Genomic DNA, 20234 nt, shown 5'->3' on the forward strand with positions numbered 1-20234 from the left:
AAGTCTCTTAACTCCAAATTACCTTCCAAAAACAACCCCCAAATAAAACAGAACAAAAATTTCTCTCATTGATCTGATTTCCAGGTGAGTTGAGGTAGATCACATTTTCTTTTCTCTTTTTATACTTTTGACTTTGTTTGTTTCTTGATGTTTTTCTTTTAGAGTCATTAGCTTACTCAATTTAAAATTTTATGGAATTATTTTCTTCATGGAGCTTTTGTATTTTTTTTTTTCTATTTGATCAATTCTGCTCATAAGTATTTCTTTCCTTTAGTGATTTTTTTGTGACTCATTTACCATTTGGCTAATTCTGCTTTTAATGTATTATTATTTCTTCAGTATTTTGGGGATTTCTTTTACTAACCTGTTAATTCTCTTTTCAAATTTTCTTGCTTCACTCTCGTTTGCTTTCCTAAATTTTTCTCTCCTACTTTTATCTCTTTAGTTAACTCTTCCAGGAATTCTTTTGGGCTTATATAGAATTTGAGGCTGTGCTTGGTGCTCTTTTCACATTATTTTTTTTCTAAGTTTCTATCTTGTTTTTTCCTGCTCCAATTGTAGATTATTTTTTTTTTTAGGTTTTTGCAAGGCAAATAGGGTTAAGTGGCTTGCCCAAGACCACACAGCTAGGTAATTATTAAGTGTCTGAGGTCAGATTTGAACCCAGGTCCTCCTGACTCCAGGGCCAGTACTCTATCCACTGCACCACCTAGCTGCTCCTCAATCGTAGATTTTAATGGTCAGACTCTTTGTAGTTCTTTGTTCATTTTCCAACCTATTTCTCAACCTTCTTTCTCTTACATTAAGGTTCATCTCTACTTACCTGAGGGTAGGGAGACTAAACTTCAGGTTTTTTGGTTCTATTTTCAGAGCTAGCTCTTGGAAAATGAAAGTTTATTGTCCCTCTAAGATGATATGATCTGGGGGGTGGGGGGTATAGTCACTGCTCCCCTAGTTTTGCTCTGGTATTTACCCAGGAAGGGTCTTGTTCCCTTGCAGCTACTAATGCTCTTCTTGGCCCTAGAACTGTGACCAGGGTGTCTCTGTTCCTCGTGACTCATAATAACCACTCTTTTCTGCCCTGGAAGTGGGATCCAGAACTGTATGCAGCAATAGAGTTGCTGTTTCTGAACTCACTGACAGCTTGGTGTTCCCTGTAATCTCTTTCTGACCAGTTGTTGGAGTCATTTCTCTTTCTGAGCCCATATTTCCCAAAGCTACTGCTGCTATTATTGCTGCCACTTCAAGGTCTGCTGTTAGTGCTGTGGCCAAGATAGCCCCCTTCATAGCACTTACCTCTCCTGTTAACTTCCTAGCTTCTTGTTCCTTCCTAATTTCCTTTCTTAAGTCTGAAAAATGTATCTTCCCAATCTTCTTGGCTCTGTTGCTCCAGAATTGAATTTGAAGCATTGTTCTGAAGTTGTTTGAAAAGGAATGTTGTACTCTTTTCCATTGGTGTACCAGAGAGCTGATTGTTAAATTTTCAATGCATGTAATTACACCTCAGAAATCAGCAAACATAAATTGGGAATTTTTGTTGATTATCTAGACTTAAGGAAGCATTAGAGAAAATGTTTATAGAGAGTGTATTATATGTACTTTTTTGGGGGGAGGGACAAATTGGTTCTTTGGCAGTTAATTAGCACACAGCTGGTCTTTTCTCAGTCTTCATCCTTCTTCATTTGTCATCTGCTTTTGACCACATTGACACATCTCTTCTGCTAATATCTCATTTCTGGGATTTTGGTTAACTACTCTCTCCTGTTTTGTCCCCTGCTTTTCAGATTGATTTTTCTCATGGCCCCTAAACTATGACTGTTCCTCAAGGTTCTGTCTTAGGCTCTCTTCATTCTCTATACTCCTGGTAAACTCATCAGTTCTTATGGGTTTAACTATCATCTTTATCAAGATGATTCCTAGAGGGGGCGTCTAGGTGGTGCAGTGTATAGAGCACTGACTCTGGAGTCAGGGCCCGAGTTCAAATCTGACCTCAGACACTTAATAATTACCTAGCTGTGTGGCCTTGGGCAGGCCACTTAACCCCACTGTCTTGCAAAAACCTAAAAAACAAACAAACAAAAAACCCCAAGGTCATACAGCTTTCAGTCAAACAGACTAGAAGAACTATTCAATCATGCATGGGATGCCTTGCGATGAAGAGATAAATTCCCAGCTGGAAATACTCAGGTAAAGGCTTTACATGGCTAGTGTCAGGGACATTCTAGAGAACATTATGGTCTCCTGAGGACAGCTAGATGGTGCAGTGGATAGAGCACTTAATAATTACCCAGCTGTGTGGCCTTGGGCAAGTCACTTAACCCCATTGTCTTGCAAAAAAAGCCTAAAAAAAGATTGCTAGATAAATTTGTTGGTTGTTATTCTTTGTGCTTGATACCACCACATTAGAGTAAAGCTAGAGTATATCTGACTGTGACTGATTAGACCAAAACAAACTTGGAAGACTCTTCCAGAGCTTGGGCACAAGTAGTCTACATAAACATTTGGATTGAGAATGTCTCTAAATCTGTGCATTTCACATTTCCTTTGAGCTATTGCGGTTCTGCTTTGCTTATAGAGCATAGTCTTTTCTTTGATGGAAGCACACCTTGGTGGTATCCTTTGTCAGCGTATCTCATAATTGATTCAAAAATCCTTCCAAGTGACTTGAAAGTGTCCTTGTATTTTTACTTCTTCTGATTTCCATGTGACTGCTTGCCTTGGGAGTGTTCTCTATAAAATAGTATTTTAGGCAAATAAACATTTGGCATTCAAACAACATGGCCAGCCCATTGGAACTGCACTTTCTGTAGCAGAGTTTGAATGCTTGGCAATTCACCTCAAGAACAGATATCTTGCCAGGTGATCTTCACAGTATTCCTAAGACAATTGAAATGGAGATGATTCAGTTTCCCAGACTGGTGATGGTAGACTGTCCAGGTTTCACAATGAGATCAGTTAGCTTTGTTGACTTTCAGTTTGGTAGTCAATTTAATACCTCTTTTCCCCCACACTTTGCTTTGGAATCTCCCAAACACTGATCTAGCTCTGCCAATTCATGTGTCAACCTCATTATCTATGTGGACATTTCTGGAAAGTATGCTGCCGAGGTAAATGAACATAGACTAGTATTCAAAACTTCTCTATTTGCTGTAACGGATGGTTTTACATATGGATGGTGTAGTGCTGGCTGGTGCAGAACCTGTGTTTTCCTGCTTTTAATTGTGAGAACAAAATTAGCACGAGCAGCAGAGAATTGATCCACATTTTGTTGAATCTTGGTCTCAGAGGCTGCATTGAGTGCACAATCATCTGTGAATAAAAATCAGCCACCAACTCTCCCTCTGTTTCAGTTAAAAGACATTACCTGGGTAAATAAACACACAGACACACACACACACACACAGACACACACACACACAAACACACAAAACACAAACAAATCTCTCCCTTGAGCTTATCACCAATTATTTATTGGAAAATTCAAATTTGACATTCCAAAGAAATCTTAAACTCACTATGCACAAAACTAAACTCATTTTCTTTATCTTGATCCCTCCCCTCTTCCAAACTCCTTTTTCTATTGAAATCATCACCATCTTTCCAGTTTCCCAAATTTATAACCTCAGCATTTTCCTAGGCTCCTCCTTTTCCCTCATCCAATATATCAAATAGTTCCAAATCTTGTCATTTTTACCTTTCTAGCATTTGACCCCTTCTCCACTTACATAGCGATCACCTCATTTCAGATTCTTATCACTTTTTAATTGGTCTCCCTGCCTCAAGTCTCTCATCACTCCTATCCATCCTATATTGTGGTGCCAAAGTAATTTTCCTTAAGTGCAGATCTGACCACATGGTTCCCCTATTCAAAAAACTCCAGTGACTTCCTATTGTCCTTAGAATGAAATATAAATTTCCTTGGCTAGCTTCTGAAATCTTATGCAATCTGTCCCAAACCTCTTTTCAAGTTCAGTGGACATTGCTCCCTCTCTAACACCCTGGTGTCTAGCCGCATTATCCTTCTCACTATTTTTCACTATTTCATCTCTGTGACTTTGTATTGCTGGTCTTACATGCTTGGAACACTCTTCTTCTTTACTTCTGCTTCATAGAGTCTGTCTTTCTTCCTTTAAGATACAGTTCAAGCACCATCTTCTGCATGAAAATTATTGATTCATCTACTGATTTTCTCTTTTCTCCCAAACTCCAGGTGTATAAGGTGTTAGAGGAGGATCAGCATCTCTGGTATGAGGGCTTGCTGAGCCCTTTTCAGGGCTGCTCATTTACTTTTGGTATCCACCTGTCACTCAACTCTCACTTGTGGCTCCAAGAAGCTGTAGCATGCTCAGAGGTCATACCCTGATAAACCATCTCAACAGATAAGACAAGTTGAGGGGAACCAACATGCCTCAAATCTGTTGATGAGTTAAGGGGATGTAAACCCCAAGCATATGAACATTATTCCTGGTGGAATGGGTGGGGTGAATGAGAACATTTTTTCTCTGGGGACCATAAAGATGATGGAAGTGTAGGCACTGTTGAACATCTTAGAGGCAAGATGTCAATATCATTCATTGATCCTTGACCATTGAAGGTCTTCCCAACTTTTGTCCTGCCACTGGATTTTAATAACTCTGGAAGGGAGAGTGAGGCTGACAACTTTGCCCAACCCTGCCAGTCTTAAATCTAATTTATGTGTGTATCACCCCATGTTGTCATTGATCCTCTTTGAAAACAAAGGATAACCACTAGTATTTAATTACTATATCAGTTTTGAATTTGTTAAATATAGTTATATAACTGATATTTATATAATTTATATAACCTATTATATAAATATAATTAAATACACATATATTTATACTACATATATAATTTATATATTATCTATATTTTAACACAATTAGTTTGTAAAATTAGAATTTAATTGAGTAGGGATCATTTCATTCTTTGTTCTTATCCTCAACTTCTGGTACAGCATCTGGTTTATAGCTGTTGTTTGTTGCCACAGATACTTAATAAATACTCAGGATTGATTGATTGAGTCCATCTCTTAAATAATGTTTGTAATTCTTTGAGGAGGAAAGAGGCCATTAATCACTGTGAGGATCAGGGAAGGCTTCATGGAAGAGTTGGTATTTGAAGTGAGTCTTGAAGAGAAACATTCTAAGAGGCAGTTATAAAGAGACAGTTTGTTCTTGTCATGGGGACAGTTTGCATAAATTACAGTGGCAGGAAGATTGTAAAGTTCAAGAATAGCTTATAATCCTGTTTGCCTGGAACATTGTGTACATGAAGGGAAATAATGTGGAAGGTAGGTCTCAAACAGACTATGTAGATCCATCTGTGTAAGGCTGAGGAATATGTTTTATTCTTGAAGTACAGTTGTGCCCGAGACACCTTCAACTGACTAGAGGGCTAATTGTTTAATTTCCAATGTGAGCATTTACACTTTGAAAATTAGCAGCTGCTAAAGGCAAGATGATTTGTTGCTTTGCTGATCATCTTAGGCTTAAGAAAATGATGAAGAAAATGTTAACACAGATAAAACTTGGGGAAAAAGCATATGCATATTTTCCCCACCAAAAGAGCTGTTTATTAAATGTTTACAGGACACATCTCTGTCTAGAGGCAACAGGGAGCAACTGAAGGTTTTTGAATAGAGTTGTGAGGGAAGTACTTATGCTTTAGAAAGATTATTTGGCTTCTGTGTAGCGGAAGATTGGAGAGGGAAGAGACTGAAACCAGGAAGAACATTTAGAAGATTTCTGCAGTAGTTTAGGTGTTAAGGTCAATGCATTACGTTTGTCAGCTGCATAGATGGAAAGGAAAAGTATAAATATGAAGTTAAAATTGACACTATTTGTGGCACTGAATTGACTGGCTCAGAACTGTCCTACAATGAAAAAAAAAACTTCTACAGGTATTTTCAGGTTTAAACAGAGAGGCCATTAACTTTCTGGGCCATAAAACACATTCACATATTTCTAGTGGGATTTGAATCAGTCTCTGAAGTTCTTCCAACCCTAGGATTATATGATCTTATTGTAATCTTTATAAACCAGAGGGGTCTATCTCAACTCTCATCCTCATTGGCAAATTGGGTCCCCAGAGCAAGGCTATACCTTTTTTTTCCCTCAGAATGCTAGGAGTACCCCTGAGAAGTTGTGGGTAACTTTCTAATAGTATCAGCTTTAGCCCCCATTATGACAGTTCTTACCATTACTAATCACTAGTAATTAGAACAATATATTTTAGCCAATTAATATCATTCACTTTTACAAAGGATTATTTACTGAGAATACAAAGCAAGAGAACAGAAGCATCCCCTCTCCCCCCAATCCCATTCCTGCCTTCAGTCTTTATGTCACTTTAATTCCCAGGAAGCTGACTAAAACTTAAAATGCTTCCGATAAAGAATTTCCGCTACCAAGTTCACTTTATTTTTTTTTCTCCAAGTTCATTCTAGAATACAACAGAGCTAGGGGACATCTCTGGGTCAGGGATGTCATTTGGGGTTTCTTTCCTCATTGAGTTTAGTCATCTCATAGAACAGACTGTTTCTGGACTCCTTGACTTTTAGAAGTTAGCAAGATCACAGTCCAGGATTTCCAATACTCCTGTACTTAAGATCAGAGCATAAATTCAAGAATCCTAATTTCTAGACCAGTGACCTTTCTGTGATATGGAATACTTAATCTGTAAAACCCAGATGATCATTGAAAGTCAGTTAACATAGTAGCTTAGGAAGAAAAAGCCCCAGAGTGAAGAGATCTTTAAATTCCAATATTAGTTTTGACAATTTATAGATATGTAACCCGGGACAAGTCCTCAAGCATCACAAGAAATGTGAACTATTTAATGTGCATATTTCATAACTTTCCTGATGGAAGCTCATTCAGAGTCTGCCTATTATTCATTACCTTTCCTATTGTCAGGTAATTTTGTAGAAAGTATTTAATAAATGCATATTGATGGATTGATTCTATTTTCTTCTGTACTTCTTAATAAACATTGATTAATCACTTATTTGCCTAGGTTGCTGATAGGTGTCCTGGAGGTTACAGAAGGCATAGACAAACCCCCTGCTCTCAAATTGCTCCCAGTCTGGCTGAGGTGATAAAATAATAATTATAATAATCATGTTAACAATAATAGTTATAAGGATAATAATTAGTATTTATATAGCATGTTAAACATATTTCATTTGGTCCTCACAATAACCTTAGGAGGTAGGTGCTGTTATTATTCCCATTTTACAAATTAGGAAACTGAGACAGACAGAGGTTAAATGGCTTGCCAGGTTCACATAGCTAGCAAGTATCTAAGGCAGGATTTGAACTCAGATCTTTCTGACTCCGGGACAAACGAAATAAAACTCATAAAAGCAACTTTGAGAATAAGGACATTAGAATGGGAATTAGGATACAGAGTCTTTCCAGGTTCTTGTACCATTTTGCATTCTAATTTAGGGGATGGTCCTTTCTCTCTAGGGGCCTCAATTTTCTCATCAACAGAATGGGACAGTAGGAGGAATCATTATAAGGACTTTCAGCTTGGATGGTCTATGGATCTATGATGTGAATGCTAAGGAAATGTGTTTACAGGAACAGGATTGTGCAATTCAGCATGTGCTTCTAAGTGCTGCCGGTAATTTCAGCAAGAAGAGTGGGATTTATCTGAGAAAGCTTTCTGGAGGAGATGTGTTGAGATGTAAAATTTCTTTCTACCTCCTCTTTTCCTTGTCCTTTTCCATTCCTTTTTTAAAGTTTGAGGTCTTCATTTAAAGGAAACTAGATGTCCCAGTGGATAGACCTGGAGTCAGGAAGAGCTCAGTGTGTGACCCTAGGAAAGTCACTTCACCTCTGTCTGCCTCAGTTTCTTCATCTGCAAAATGGGGATAATATTACTAAACTAATAACACCTACCTCCCAGAATTGTTATGAGGCTAACATGAAAAAAACACTTGTAAAATGATTTGCAAATCTTAAAATTCTATATATAATGTAGAAATGCCATTATTATTAATAGTGCTATGATTATTATCTGTGATATAAGAAGGTTTATCGCTGTGATCTTCAAATTCTCTTTCAATTACAGCAACCACATAGGATTCAGAGTCAGAAAGCCTGGGTTCAAACCTCAGATATGCTACTTTTATTAGAATGACCCTGTACAAATCACTTATCACTTGTAATATGGGGAAAGGGTTAGCTTAGTTAGCTTAAGTCTCTTATAGCTATAAATTGTAGGTTCATGGCTTGGGCCCTAAATGCATGTATTTTACATGTTGATTGTGTTGTCCCATCCTCACAGCCTTCATCCTAAACTTACTATGTTTGTGTACCGCTCACTTGAAAGTGTTTGTGTGTGTGCCTATTTGGTGCAAAGGAGTCAGTTCGTGCTCACAAGAACTTTTTTAGAAAACAGACTTGTGATTTCTCTGGTACTGTACTAATGAAGATTTGCAATTCCCGCATCCCTTTTTATATATTTATTTCATTAAATATTTCCCAATTATGTGAAGAAATTTTTTAATTTTAATTTTTCAATTTAATTTTCCCTCTTGTCACTTTTCTCTTTTTTGAGAAAACAAGCAATACATTGAATATGTGAAATCATGTAAAACATTTCAATATTAGCCATGCTACAGAAGAAAATATAAATAGAGAATATGAAGAAAAATAAAAAGTACGCTTTAATCTGTATTCAGAATTCATCAGTTTTCTCTTTGCAGATGGAGAGCATTTTTCATCATGAGTCCTTTGGAATTGCCTTGGATCATTGTCTTGAACAGAGCAGGTAAGTCTTTCTTAATTGATCATCATTTCAATATTACTGTAATTATGTAAAATGTAGTCTTGGTTCTGCTCACTTCACTTTGTTTGAATTCCTATAATCTTTCCAGCTTTTTCTGAAAACATTTCTCTTGTTATTTCTTATAGCACAACAATGAATATCATAATCATTTGTCACAACTTGTTCAGCCACTCTCTGATGGGTATCTATTCTCGATTTGCCATTCTTTTTCAACCTAAAATGAGTTGCTGAAAAAATTGTACAAATAAGTTCTTTCCCTTTTCTTTTGTCTTTAGGATATAGACCCAATAGTGGTATTGCTGGATCAAAGGTTTTTTTACAGTTTTTATAACCCTTTGGGCATAGCTCCACGTTGCTCTCTAGAATGGTCTGATTAATTCATAATTCTAGTAACAGTGCATTAATTTTTCCATATCACCTCCAATATTTTTCATTTTTATTTTCTGTCATATTAGCCAATGATATATCTCAGAGTTAAATTTTTCTAAACAGTAGTGATTTAGAGCAGCTTTTTAATGTGCCTGTTAATAGTTCTGATTACTTCTAAAAACTGTTTATTTGTCTCCTTAGAAATTTGACTCAGTTCCTTATATATTTGAGAAATTTAACTTTATCAGAGAAATTTGCTACAAATCCCTCTTCCTCCAGTTTTCTATTTTTCTTCTAATTTTGCCTGAAATCATTTTGTGTGTGCAAAAGTCTTTTAATTTTATGTAATCAATCATTCATTTTACTTCCTGTAATTTCTATCTCTTGTTTGGTTATCAATTCTTCCCTTATCCATAGATGTGGTAGGTGCATTTTCCTATGCTCCCCTGATTTACTTCTATCACCTTTTATGTCTAAATCATTTATCCATTTTGACCTAATATGGTGTGAGATATTGCAGACCTGCAAGTTATAATCTTAGAGAGTTGAGTAGGGCACAGAGAAATGATTTGTTTAGGATCTCATAATCAATATGTATCCTAGCTAAGACCTGAACTCAGGTCTTCCTGACTCAAGGACTAATCCTCTAACTCCTTTGTCAGGCTGCTTCCTGAGGATCTTAATAGGCAGGTCAAATGAGGAACTTGGAAAAGCAAGGGGGGGGGGTGCCCAATATGGCAAAAAAGGAGAGAAACTGCAAAGGTTTATGTAAAAGAATATAATGAAAAAGGTGAGTTGGGATGCCTGAATTTTAGGCTCAATTTTGATATGATGATCTCGTTTCCTCTTTTGGCCTCAGTTTCCCTACCTGTCAAAGGGAAACAATGAACCTAGTCCTGCCTCTTTTCCAAGGGTCTAAGGAGATGTCTGAAAATATTTAAAGTATCAAGTGATATGCAGATGCTAGGGATGTTTGTTGGAAGCTTTTCCCAAGCCTCCTTCTCTCCAAGGACTTCTGCCATATGTCTCGGTACTCCTCCCTGAAGAGGTAAGGGCAATAAGGGAAAACAAGCATCAGTCTCAGTCTCTGGGGGAATCCCATGGGATCTGACAGGAGTTGGATCTCTTTACTAAGGCAGGAGAAGACATAGAAAGCTTTGCAGTGGGCTCTAAGAAACCTGAGGGGAAATCTCACTGTTGCTATGGTGATGGGACATCCTCAAAGCATGCAAATCTCTCAAAGAGATCTGGGGCCCCATCCTCCAATCTGAGCTTCTGTCAGCTAGGGCTATGCACTGTCCTGAGGATTACTGAGGCAGATGAAGAGGCTTGGGTGGTGTGTGTGTGTGTGTGTGTGTGTGTGTGTGTGTGTGTGTGTGTATGTGTGTGTTTGGGGGGGGTGACAGTGGTATCATATCCGATCTTTTATAATGAACTCCACTAAAACTCTTTACTCTGGTCCCATATTGAGCCCATGGCCTTGAGTCTGGTCTCAGACTGAAACTGGTCTGTGACTCTAGATGGAGTCTCAGTTGATCCAGGATCCTGCCTAAATCTTGACCCTGAGTTCAAAATGATCCCTGATTCTGGTAAGAGGTCAAAACCTAACCCTCGCCCCAGATGGAGCCCTAATCTTGGACCCAACCTGAGGGTCTAGTCCTAGACAGATGCCTAACTGTGAAACCAGACTTAGCTCTAACCCCTAACCTAACAGATTTACAGTGGATACAGTCAGATTCTAAACTTGCATCTCTAACCCCTTTTCTTGTACTTGAATTTTTAATGAAAGATATAAACTCAAAGGGATGGAACTTCAGGTGCCCTGACAGATCTGTGGGCAAGCTATTTTAGTGGCAGATGCACCTTCTTATTTTCTTTCAAACCATGGATGGCTTTTAAGCCTACCCTTGCATTAAGGCCCTCCATTCTGATCTTGAATTGGTCATTGGTTTACTGTGACCTTAAGAAAGTTAATGCCCATCTCTGGGCTCTGGTTCTTAAATTAGGAGGGTTATATTAGAAGATGTTTAAGGTTGATTGTCTAGGTTCCAGGTCCTTTCCAGGTGTGTATTTTAACATTTTTCCTCCAACTATGACATGCTAGGTTCAATGTTCTAAGACCCTATTCAGACCCTGTCACTCTATCTTGTTTGTTTTAATGTCTCTTTCCAGGTCTGACATTCAATGATGGCTGACAGCTCCACTTGTGAAGGAGGCAGCCTAGGGGGATATCAGCCAGGCTCATCTCCCCAGCTTCCAGTAGATGTCACTGGCAGACTTCATAGTGATTCACTGAGCAGATTCACAAGAGATGAGAAATCCTGGAGTGGGTGGAATGGTGGTGGTTGCAGAAGCTAGGGATCAAACACCACTGGTCTAGTCTTCTCTCTACCCATGTGCAGGATTTGAGTGCATTTCACTTTCCTCAGAAAAGACAGAGTGAAAGGTTGGCAGGGGGAGGGTACAGGATGAGGAGTGGGCTGGGGCCACCAAATGTGAAAATATATGAGTGTCTTAAAGGAAAGTCCTTGCCCCTAAATGAATCCCTCATGCAGCCCTCTCACCAAACCCAACAGGGGATGGGATAAAACAGGGTTCAGGTGGTAAGGTGTATGGGACTGCAGGTTATTTCCATTCTGCCATTAACTTGCTGTGTGACCTTGGGCAAAGTCAAATAACCTTTAGACCTCAATTTCCCCATGGATTGGCTTTTTGGATTTCTAAGATCTTTTTCATTTCACTTGTTATTGCTGATGGTGCTTATTATATGGATTGTCTAGGTTCTTTTCTTCACTATTCTTTCTGCCTTTTGATCCCAGTACAAAATAGGAAGAGGAGACAGGGGTCCAATTCAAAGTGGTTCTTTTATTCTTTTAGAAACTTGAATGTGAGGAAGAAGGCAGAGATGTGAAAAGGAGTGGAAAGGAGGTTCTCAGCAGGACTCGTTGATGGGGGGGACATAGAGGGCCCAGGACAGAGCCCTGTAGGGCAGTAATGGTCAGAAATTGTTATATGGTTGAGGATCTGGCAAGGGAGACTGAGAAGAAGCAGTTGGATAGGTAGAAGACCCAGAAAAGAGGGTGCCCCAAAAACCTAGCAAGAAGAGAGTCTCAAGGGGATAATCAATAGTGAAGAAGAAGAGTTAGGATCTTGGGATATAGAGAAGGGACACTAAAGGTCATTTAGTCCAAAGTATATCATTTTATAGAAGAGGAAATTGAAGTACAGGGAGGCCAAGAAGGTTTTTCCTAGGTCCCACACCGATAAATTATAGAGATAGGATTACAACCCACCATCTTGGGGTGGTAGGGGAAGGGAACAAACATTAAGTATCTACTGTATATTCTGAAACTGTGCTAGGTGTTTGCCAAATATTTTCTTATTTGATGATCATAGCAACCTAGGGAGGTAGTGGGAACCAGGTAGATAGAGTTTAAGTGATTTGTCCAGTGTCACCCAGTTAGTAAGTGTTTGAGGTCAAATTTGAACTCAGGTCTTCCTGACTCCAGGGCTGGCACTTAGTTCACAGAGGCCATATAGAGGTCTCTGAAATAACAACTTATTCTTCTTTTGAAATAATATACCAATAGCTTGCCTTTGGATCATGCTTTAAAGTCTTATTTCCTTATAATACAAACTAAATTTTCCCAAGCAGTTTCCTCCTATATCAATTTACAAATGATGGTTCACTAAAAGTGTTAATCAGTTAAAAAAGTGATCCCTGTACCAAGTATAAACATCATTCTCTGATGGAATTAGAGAAGGTATTATACGTTTTTTTTTAACAGATGAAGAAACTGAGGTTTAGAGCAGTGTCTTGTTTGGGATCACAAAGCAAGTGAATACCCCAGTCAGAATTGAAACCTAGGTCTCTTGACTTTAAATACCATGATTTTTAGCTTCATCATTCTTGTGGTCCAATCTCCCTCTCCAGATTTTGAGTTTTCAGAGATCAAGGATTAGGTCTTCTCCTATTTTCGTTCATCTTCTTTCCTTTCCTCCCCCACGTCTGGATTTGGAGGCTGAGTATAGAAGCCGGGATCAGAGTAAATGCGTGCTGAGTGGTTGATTGATGCCTAGACCTTGGGGTCAAGGAGTTTACCCTCTAATACACTTGTTAACTATGATAGAAGGGAGAGTGAGATAAAAGCAAAGGAGGATCCAGGCAAACTCTTCGGAGAATGCTGAGGAGGGAGAGATCCCTTTGACTTGGGTCATATCTATCTTTGAATCCCCAGCCTGGAGTTCTGTGCTTTGGTTCCAACTGGCCATCTAATGTTTGTTTAAGGGAATTGAAAAATATCTTAACAATCAGAGCTGTCCTGTTGGGATGGCTGCCTCAGAAGGTAGTGAGTTCATAACAGAAGTTTGGAGCCCACCAATATCTCATCAGGGACCTTGAGAAGGGGAGTCTTACTCACGGCTAGATGACAGGGTCCTTCTTAGTTCTGATATCTCATTCAACAAATCATCAATAAGTATCTATTAAGCACTTAACCATGGGAAAATTGTGCAAAGTATATAGGTACAGAGGATAGAGAACTGGTCTTGGAATCAGGAGGACCTGGGTTCAAATCCCATCTGAGTCACTTGACACTTAGCTCTGTGACATTAGGTAAATCACTTAATCCTGATTTCCTTCACAGCCAGGGTCATCTCCAGTCATGCTGATTCATATCTGGCCGCTGGACCCAGATGACTCTGGAGGAGAAAGTGAGACTGGTGACTTAGTACAGCCCACCCTCACTCAAATTCAGTTCATATGCATGTCATGACATCCCCTCCCTGATATCATAATAAGCATCAATTGTCGAGTTTTGGGGATATAAGAAAAGTTAAAAATCAGTCTCTCTGCTCTTCAGAAGATTATACTTAAATGAGAGATACAACATGTAAATGAAATGGGGCATATATTTCCTTGTTGTTCAATAATGTCTGACTTCATTTGGGATTTTCTTGATCAAGATACTGAAATGGTTTGCTGTTTCCTTCTCCAGTTCATTTTACAGATGACGAAACTGAGGCAAATGGGATTAAGTGACATGTTCATATAGCTAATAAGTGCCCAAGGCTAGATGTAAATTCATGAAGAGGAGTCTTCCTGATTCCAAGTCCAGTGCTCTATCCACTGAGCCTCCTGACTGCCCATATAGATTATATAGGAGGTCAGGTCAGAAGAAAAGGCACTGGCACTTGAGGGGTAAGAAAGGCCTCTTGAGGTTGGATTTGATTTGACTCTTGAAGGAAGTCAGGGATGCCAAGAAGTAGAAATGAGGAAGGTGAATATCTAAGATGTGGGGGACAGTTAATGCAAAGTCCCAAAGATGGAGGATCATTATTCTAAGGGTACCAGAGCATTTGAATCCATTATAGGTCCAAATTCCACTATTTTTCATTCATCCTTTACTCTTCACTTCTCCAGCTATTACTCTGCTTCAGATCCACAATCCTTTTCATTTGGACTATTGAGGTGGTCTATTTGATTTCCTAGGTTTGTCTTGCCTTTCTCCAATTCAGCTTCCAAAGAGCCATCAAAATGATTTTCCAAAACTATAGATCTGGCCATGTTACTCCCTTGCTTAATAAACCCCATCCAGAATCTTCACAATATGGTTCTCACCTTCCTTTCTGGGCTTATTATATTTGTTTCTCCTTCATGTACTCCATGAACTATCCTTCCATCGTTTTTTAAAATACCTTCAATGCTCTCTGTCTCCCATCTGGAGTTTATGCCTTTTTTTTGCCTCTGCTTTGTGGAATCCTAGGTTTCCTTCAAAGATCAGCTTAAATACCAGTTTTTGTAGGAAGACTTCCAGATGTTCCCAGATACTATTGCTTTCATCCCTCAGATTGCCTTGTATTTATATTATTTATGCTTTATATATTTTACATATAAATTGGTCTTTATATGTAAATATATATCTGATGTATAAACATTTTCTATAGTTTATATGTTTATATCGTTTCTAATCTCTTAATCACTCTCTCAGTTCTTTGGCCCCTTATAATCCAACTCCTGTCCCTCCTTCTTGTCTCTCTCCAAGGTTACTGAATCAACTACAATCACACAATCTTAGGTTCCTAGAGATAGAAGGGACCTAAGAAGTTGTCTAGTCCTGAACAGGAGTTCCCTCCATGCCACCAGACAAATGAAGACCCTAAATGATGCCCAAACCACTAAATATCAAAGTTCTGTTTATCGTCTTTATTACTGATTGTCTCCTGGGTATTAGTGAATATATTTACTGTTCTCTTACTTTTCCTGTCTTTATGGTTTCTTTCTATGGGTATTATGTTTGGAAGCTGTGTCTAGGGACTCTTATCTTTTTCATCTTGCAGCTGAAAGTTCTTTTAATCAGATTATCCAATATGCAAGTAAACACATTCTTCCTGAACCTCATTTGCTGTACTCCAGTCTGGCCAAGAGGCTAATATTCCTGTGTCTTGGTCCTTAGATTAAAGAAAGCCAATCTCATTCTCTGAAAAGCCCTCCTGATATGATTAGTCATTGAACTTCTTGCCCATTGTGTTTCTTCTCCATCCTTGTGAGTTGTCCTCCCTCCCTTGTAGAGTGCATCTTTCTGATATTAAAAGCCATAACATAGGAATCAAACCCTTCTCCTTTATACTGTCTATGAAACCACCCCTTGTGTTGTGTTTCTTTTTTTTTCAAAATCAGGAAAAAAGGGACCCAGGCTAGAAAATTGCAGTTTCCTAGTTTCCCAAAACCAGAAAATCCATTGGAGTTTTTCCTCAGTCTTCGTCCTCTATAAGAACATTAGCTTCCTTCATTTAGTGGTCATACCTCCTCTCTACTTTGTATTTGTGTACTATTCTGGAAACTGGGCTCTGTACATAGTGGACCCCCAAATAACATTTATTGATTTAAATTGAGTCAGGTGACCTGGGTTTAGGTCCAGCCTTTGTAGCTAAAGTGTGTATGAGTTAGGGCCTCTATAAAAGGGGGAGATTGTACTTAGTCTCATAGGTCCCTCTTATCCCTGAAATTCTCTTGATTTTCTTCCTAGCTCTGTTTCCATCTGCCCAAATAAGGAGCAACCAGTCAGGCAAATAAGAAATGTCTTTAGAAATACTTATAAAGGTCTGTTGACTCCTTTTTCTGTTTGGTGGGGGTCAGGAAGGGGCAGGATGTATAATCCTGGCATGACTAATAGTCTGATATACCTGAGAGAGATTGGTTTCTCTGAAAAGCTCTGAGATTCCTCCATCCCTTTCCCAATGTTGTTTTCGTAATTTTTCACCGCCAAAAAATAATAATACAAGGCTTTTCTCTTCCTCTCTCTGGAAATGAGACTTTAAAAATAACCCAAAGGCGGTCAGCAGGCAAGACAAGGGATTATGAAGTGAGAAAATTGCAGTGTAGCTGGGGAAGTATGGAACAATTAGCACAATTTGAGGTTGTGTGGTGCTGGAAAGGACTCTGGATTTGGAATCAGAAGACCTGGGTTCGAGACTGATCTTGAACAAATCACTTCATTAGACTTCCATTTCTTCATAACAGTTCTATGGAAAGAGACCTTTCTAAACTATAAAGATTTAGAGAAATGTGAAGATTTTGTTTTTGTAATGTTAGTTGAATGGGAGAAAGACAGATGACTTGATGTTCAGTCCTCCCTCTGATACCTACTGACCATATGGCCTTGACCAAGTCTCTTAACCTTTCAATGTTCAAGATAACCCTCTGAGACCATAGGATCTCAGGATTATTGAATTGGAACTAGACGAGATCTTAAAAGTCCTCTAGCCCAATCCTTCATTGTAGACCTAGGGAGAGAGGGGAAGGGACTCACTTAAGGTCACATATGTATTAAGTAGCAGAGTTGGGGTTGGAACCCAACTGACTGCACTTATTCCTAAAGCAGAGTTCTTTTTAGTAGAAATGACCTACCGATCCACCTTGGAGGAGAACCTGGGACCCTTGAAGATCATGTCAGTAGAACATAAAACCTAGCAGGTCCTATCAAGCTGAAACAGAGTCAGGTCTAGACCTAATGATGGTTTGTGTTATTTTATAGGGCAGAATATCAATCAAGGTCAAATGAATACTCTAGACTCCTAGAGCTAGATCTGGAGTCAAAGGACAAAGCATTAAATCCTGTCTCAGATACTTACTGGTTCTGTGACACCTGGACCTTAGTTTCCTCATCTGTAAAATGAAGGTTTTAGACTTCTTGGCTTCAGAGGTCTGACCTAGTTTCTAGATCTGATTCTTGTTTAAATTCATGGGCTTGGGGAAGAGGATGGAATGAGAGGTCAGAAAAGCCTTCCTAGAAAGTTGAGCCTTAAAGGATAGGAGAATTGGAGAAGTAGTGAGGGGGAAGAGAAGCAGATTTGGTTTTTAGTTTGTTACTATCTCTTTAAGAGAAGAAATTCTCTTTTAGCTTTGGCTTAGAATTCCCTTCTTCTCGTCTCCAGGGTACCCAGGTAAACGGGGTTTCCCCCAAGCAGCCCACCCCCAAGAGGCTTCTGCCTGTCTACATGGCCTCTCCCTGTTCTGGAGACCCTGGCCCTGGCCGGCTGCCCCCACCTCCCGCCACTCCGGGTGTGACAGGTCCTTAGGAAGGGTGGGCATGTGGCACTTTGGGAGTGGGTGTGGAGGGATAGAATATGGAGTCACAGAACATTTAATTGGGAAGGGATTTTAGAGACCACCTGGCCCAAATGGCTTATCTTTAGAGGACCAGGGAGGGTAAGTGCCTCACTGAAAATTATTCAGTCAGTTAGTGGAAGGGGAAATAGAGGAAGGAGAGAGGAGGACAGGAAAAAAGGAAGCTGAGAAACAGGACCAACTCTGGACAAACTTGTACAGACAGCAAAGCTAGTATCTTATTTCCTAAAGATGAGGCTCCCTGTGCCTTCCAACTTGCCCTCCCCAGACATAACTGATGTGTTAATGGGAGAGGACTAGAGTGGCTTCTTTAGACTTCTCTCCCAGTTCAGGCCCTCCCTCCCTTTCCAAGGAACATGTCTACATTTTCAAGGGCCTTCTGGAGACAACATCCTTGTGGTATAGTGAAAAGAGCATTAGATTTGGAATTAGAAGAAAGGGGTTTGGGGCTTGGCTCTGAATTCTTATTACATGTGTAGTAAGTAACTCCACCTCTCTGGGATTCAGTTTCCTCATTTTAAAAATGAAGGGGTTGGATTAGGTGACCTCTTCCTGATTTTTTTCTGATCCCAGGCTTGGTGGTGGTAGTGTCAGGTCAGGGATAGCACTGGGGTGGGAGTGGCTGGGACAGGGAAGCGGGGGACAAATGTTGAAACTGAGTAGGAAGGACCTCACATCATATTGTAGAGGATCTTCACCACCCTGTATTGGAACTAGCTCTGGCTAGATGTATCTGAGAAATGACCTGGGAGAGTAGATTCAGAAGGGCTTGGGATAAGGAGGGGGGCAGAGAAGAGAGGGGTCCTGGGAGAGTCTGCATAACTCTTGCAGCTATTAAATGGGAGTGTAACAATATTTGGAGCCCTAGTCTTACAGTCAGAGGATCTCTGTTTAAGTTCTTACACTTCCTACCTGGGAAGCCATAGGAAAGTCATTTTGCCTTTTTAAGCCTCAGTTTCCTCATCTGTAAAGTAAGGATGGCAATACCACTTAGCCTTCTTACTTTTTAGATTGTTCTGAGAAAAGTATTTTAAAAATAAATTATAGAAATGTGGAACTTTACTTTAACCCAATTTCATCTGGGCAACATTTTCTTGAAGTGAGAAGGGCAACTGTCATTTTGCAGATGAAGAAAAAGGGTGAAGAGATGGTCTAAGGTCATACAGCTCATGGCAGAGTCTGGATATGAACCCAGGTCTCCCAGCTGCTCATTCATTGCTTTTCCCCCCTGTACCACGCTGCCTCTCCAGATCTTCTCCCACTTCAGTCTACCACTTCAGTTTCCCCATCTGTAAGAAGGGGATAACCATCTCTATCCTGCAGTCTTTGCAACAAGGATTGAAGTCCTGGATGGGAGTAGATGAGGTAGTAAAAGAGCCCTGGATTTGGAGTCAGAGGACCCAGGTGTGAATTTTGACTCTGCTACTAACTGTGTGACTTTGGATAAGTCACTTACCCCTTTTTGGTCTTGGTTTCCTTTTCTGTAAAATGAGAGGATTGGGCATGATGATCTCTAAAGGTCCCTTCCAGCTCTGAATCTAGGAAAGTCTAACATTGTATAATGGGCATGAGTTTACGGAATCAGAAGTTTTTCCCTTCCTGGTCGACCCTCCACTCTTCACCCATGCTTCCCTCAGGTCCTGCTGCCCCCCAAGAACCCCCGTTCCCGGACATTTATGGTGGTGATGCCCAGCTCTGGGAGGCTCACTTCCGTGGCATTGGTCGGGCCTACCGGGCCCTGGGCAAGGAGGATGACTTCGCCATCCGGGTTCTGACTGAGGACTTTACACTCCCTTTCCCTTACGCCTGGCCACCTGGACCTGACCCTGCCCGGGGTCCCCTCTTCTATGACCCCCAAGACAGGATGGGCTTTGACTTCCTTCTACGACCTGGGGCACCCCCACCTGCCTTGCTCCGTCCTCTCCATGCAACAGCACAAGCCTTCCTCCGAAAGCGTCGACTGGAACAGCTGGCCTTGAGCTATGCCAATTCAGGCAACGGTGCTGCCCCACACCCTGGGGTGGTCCTCCTGGCCCCAGCCCCAGCTCCAGGGACCAATAAATTTCCTACTCCAGGACTCCCAGATGGGAAAGGGGCCAGGATGGGGCCACCGATGGTCTGAGCCAGAGCACCTTGTCAGAGAGGCTTTGCCTCTATCACTCATGTCTTCTGGAAAATGAATAAATATTTTTGCTCCCTATTGTGTCTAGAGTTGTTCTTAGATTTCAGAACATTATAAACACTGAGAATATAGATTATTGGAGGTAGATGGGACCTTGGAAAATAGGGAAACCTAGAACTTGTAATATCTTAGGTGGCAGGGAATTGGTAGCATAGCATGTTAGAACTGAACCAGCTAGGCTAATTTCGTCTTTTCACATAAGGAAACTGAGGAGAAGCAAAAATCCTTGCCCAC

General features: G+C 40.0%; 1 protein-coding gene and 1 long non-coding RNA gene across 4 annotated transcripts in view; both read left to right on the forward strand.

The window, feature by feature from the left end:
* Window positions 1–5192: 5192 nt before the first annotated feature.
* Window positions 5193–20234, forward strand: part of LOC141499969 (uncharacterized) — a 39684-nt gene continuing 24642 nt past the window's right edge. The window contains exons 1-4 of one of the 2 annotated variants that reach the window (XR_012471805.1): window positions 5193–5314; window positions 7039–7116; window positions 8738–8802; window positions 11362–12591. This is a non-coding gene — a long non-coding RNA (uncharacterized LOC141499969). Of the gene's footprint in view, window positions 5315–7038; window positions 7117–8737; window positions 8803–11361; window positions 12592–20234 lie in introns of those variants that run through there. The other variant, XR_012471804.1, reaches the window with a different exon arrangement.
* On the forward strand, window positions 12924–20018 carry CXH8orf90 (chromosome X C8orf90 homolog). 2 transcript variants are annotated; one of them, XM_074202801.1, is made up of 2 exons: window positions 12924–17761; window positions 19456–20018. In XM_074202801.1, the coding sequence occupies exons 1-2, from the start codon at window positions 17689–17691 to the stop codon at window positions 19938–19940; spliced, it is 558 nt and encodes a 185-aa protein (XP_074058902.1). In that variant the 5' UTR covers window positions 12924–17688; the 3' UTR covers window positions 19941–20018. The 2 variants fall into 2 exon arrangements, with proteins under 2 accessions (XP_074058902.1, XP_074058903.1); XM_074202802.1 differs by lacking the exon at window positions 12924–17761 and adding an exon at window positions 17766–18217.

The sequence above is a fragment of the Macrotis lagotis genome, chromosome X (assembly GCF_037893015.1).
Source record: "Macrotis lagotis isolate mMagLag1 chromosome X, bilby.v1.9.chrom.fasta, whole genome shotgun sequence".
Taxonomy (NCBI): domain Eukaryota; kingdom Metazoa; phylum Chordata; class Mammalia; order Peramelemorphia; family Peramelidae; genus Macrotis; species Macrotis lagotis.

Bases quoted from the DNA above. Each gene is read 5' to 3' on its own strand.
- CXH8orf90 (XM_074202801.1), top strand. From the start codon at position 17,689: ATGGCCTCTCCCTGTTCTGGAGACCCTGGCCCTGGCCGGCTGCCCCCA. The intron at 17,762-19,455 runs GTCCTTAGGAAG...TGCTTCCCTCAG, and splicing joins CGCCACTCCGGGTGTGACAG to GTCCTGCTGCCCCCCAAGAA.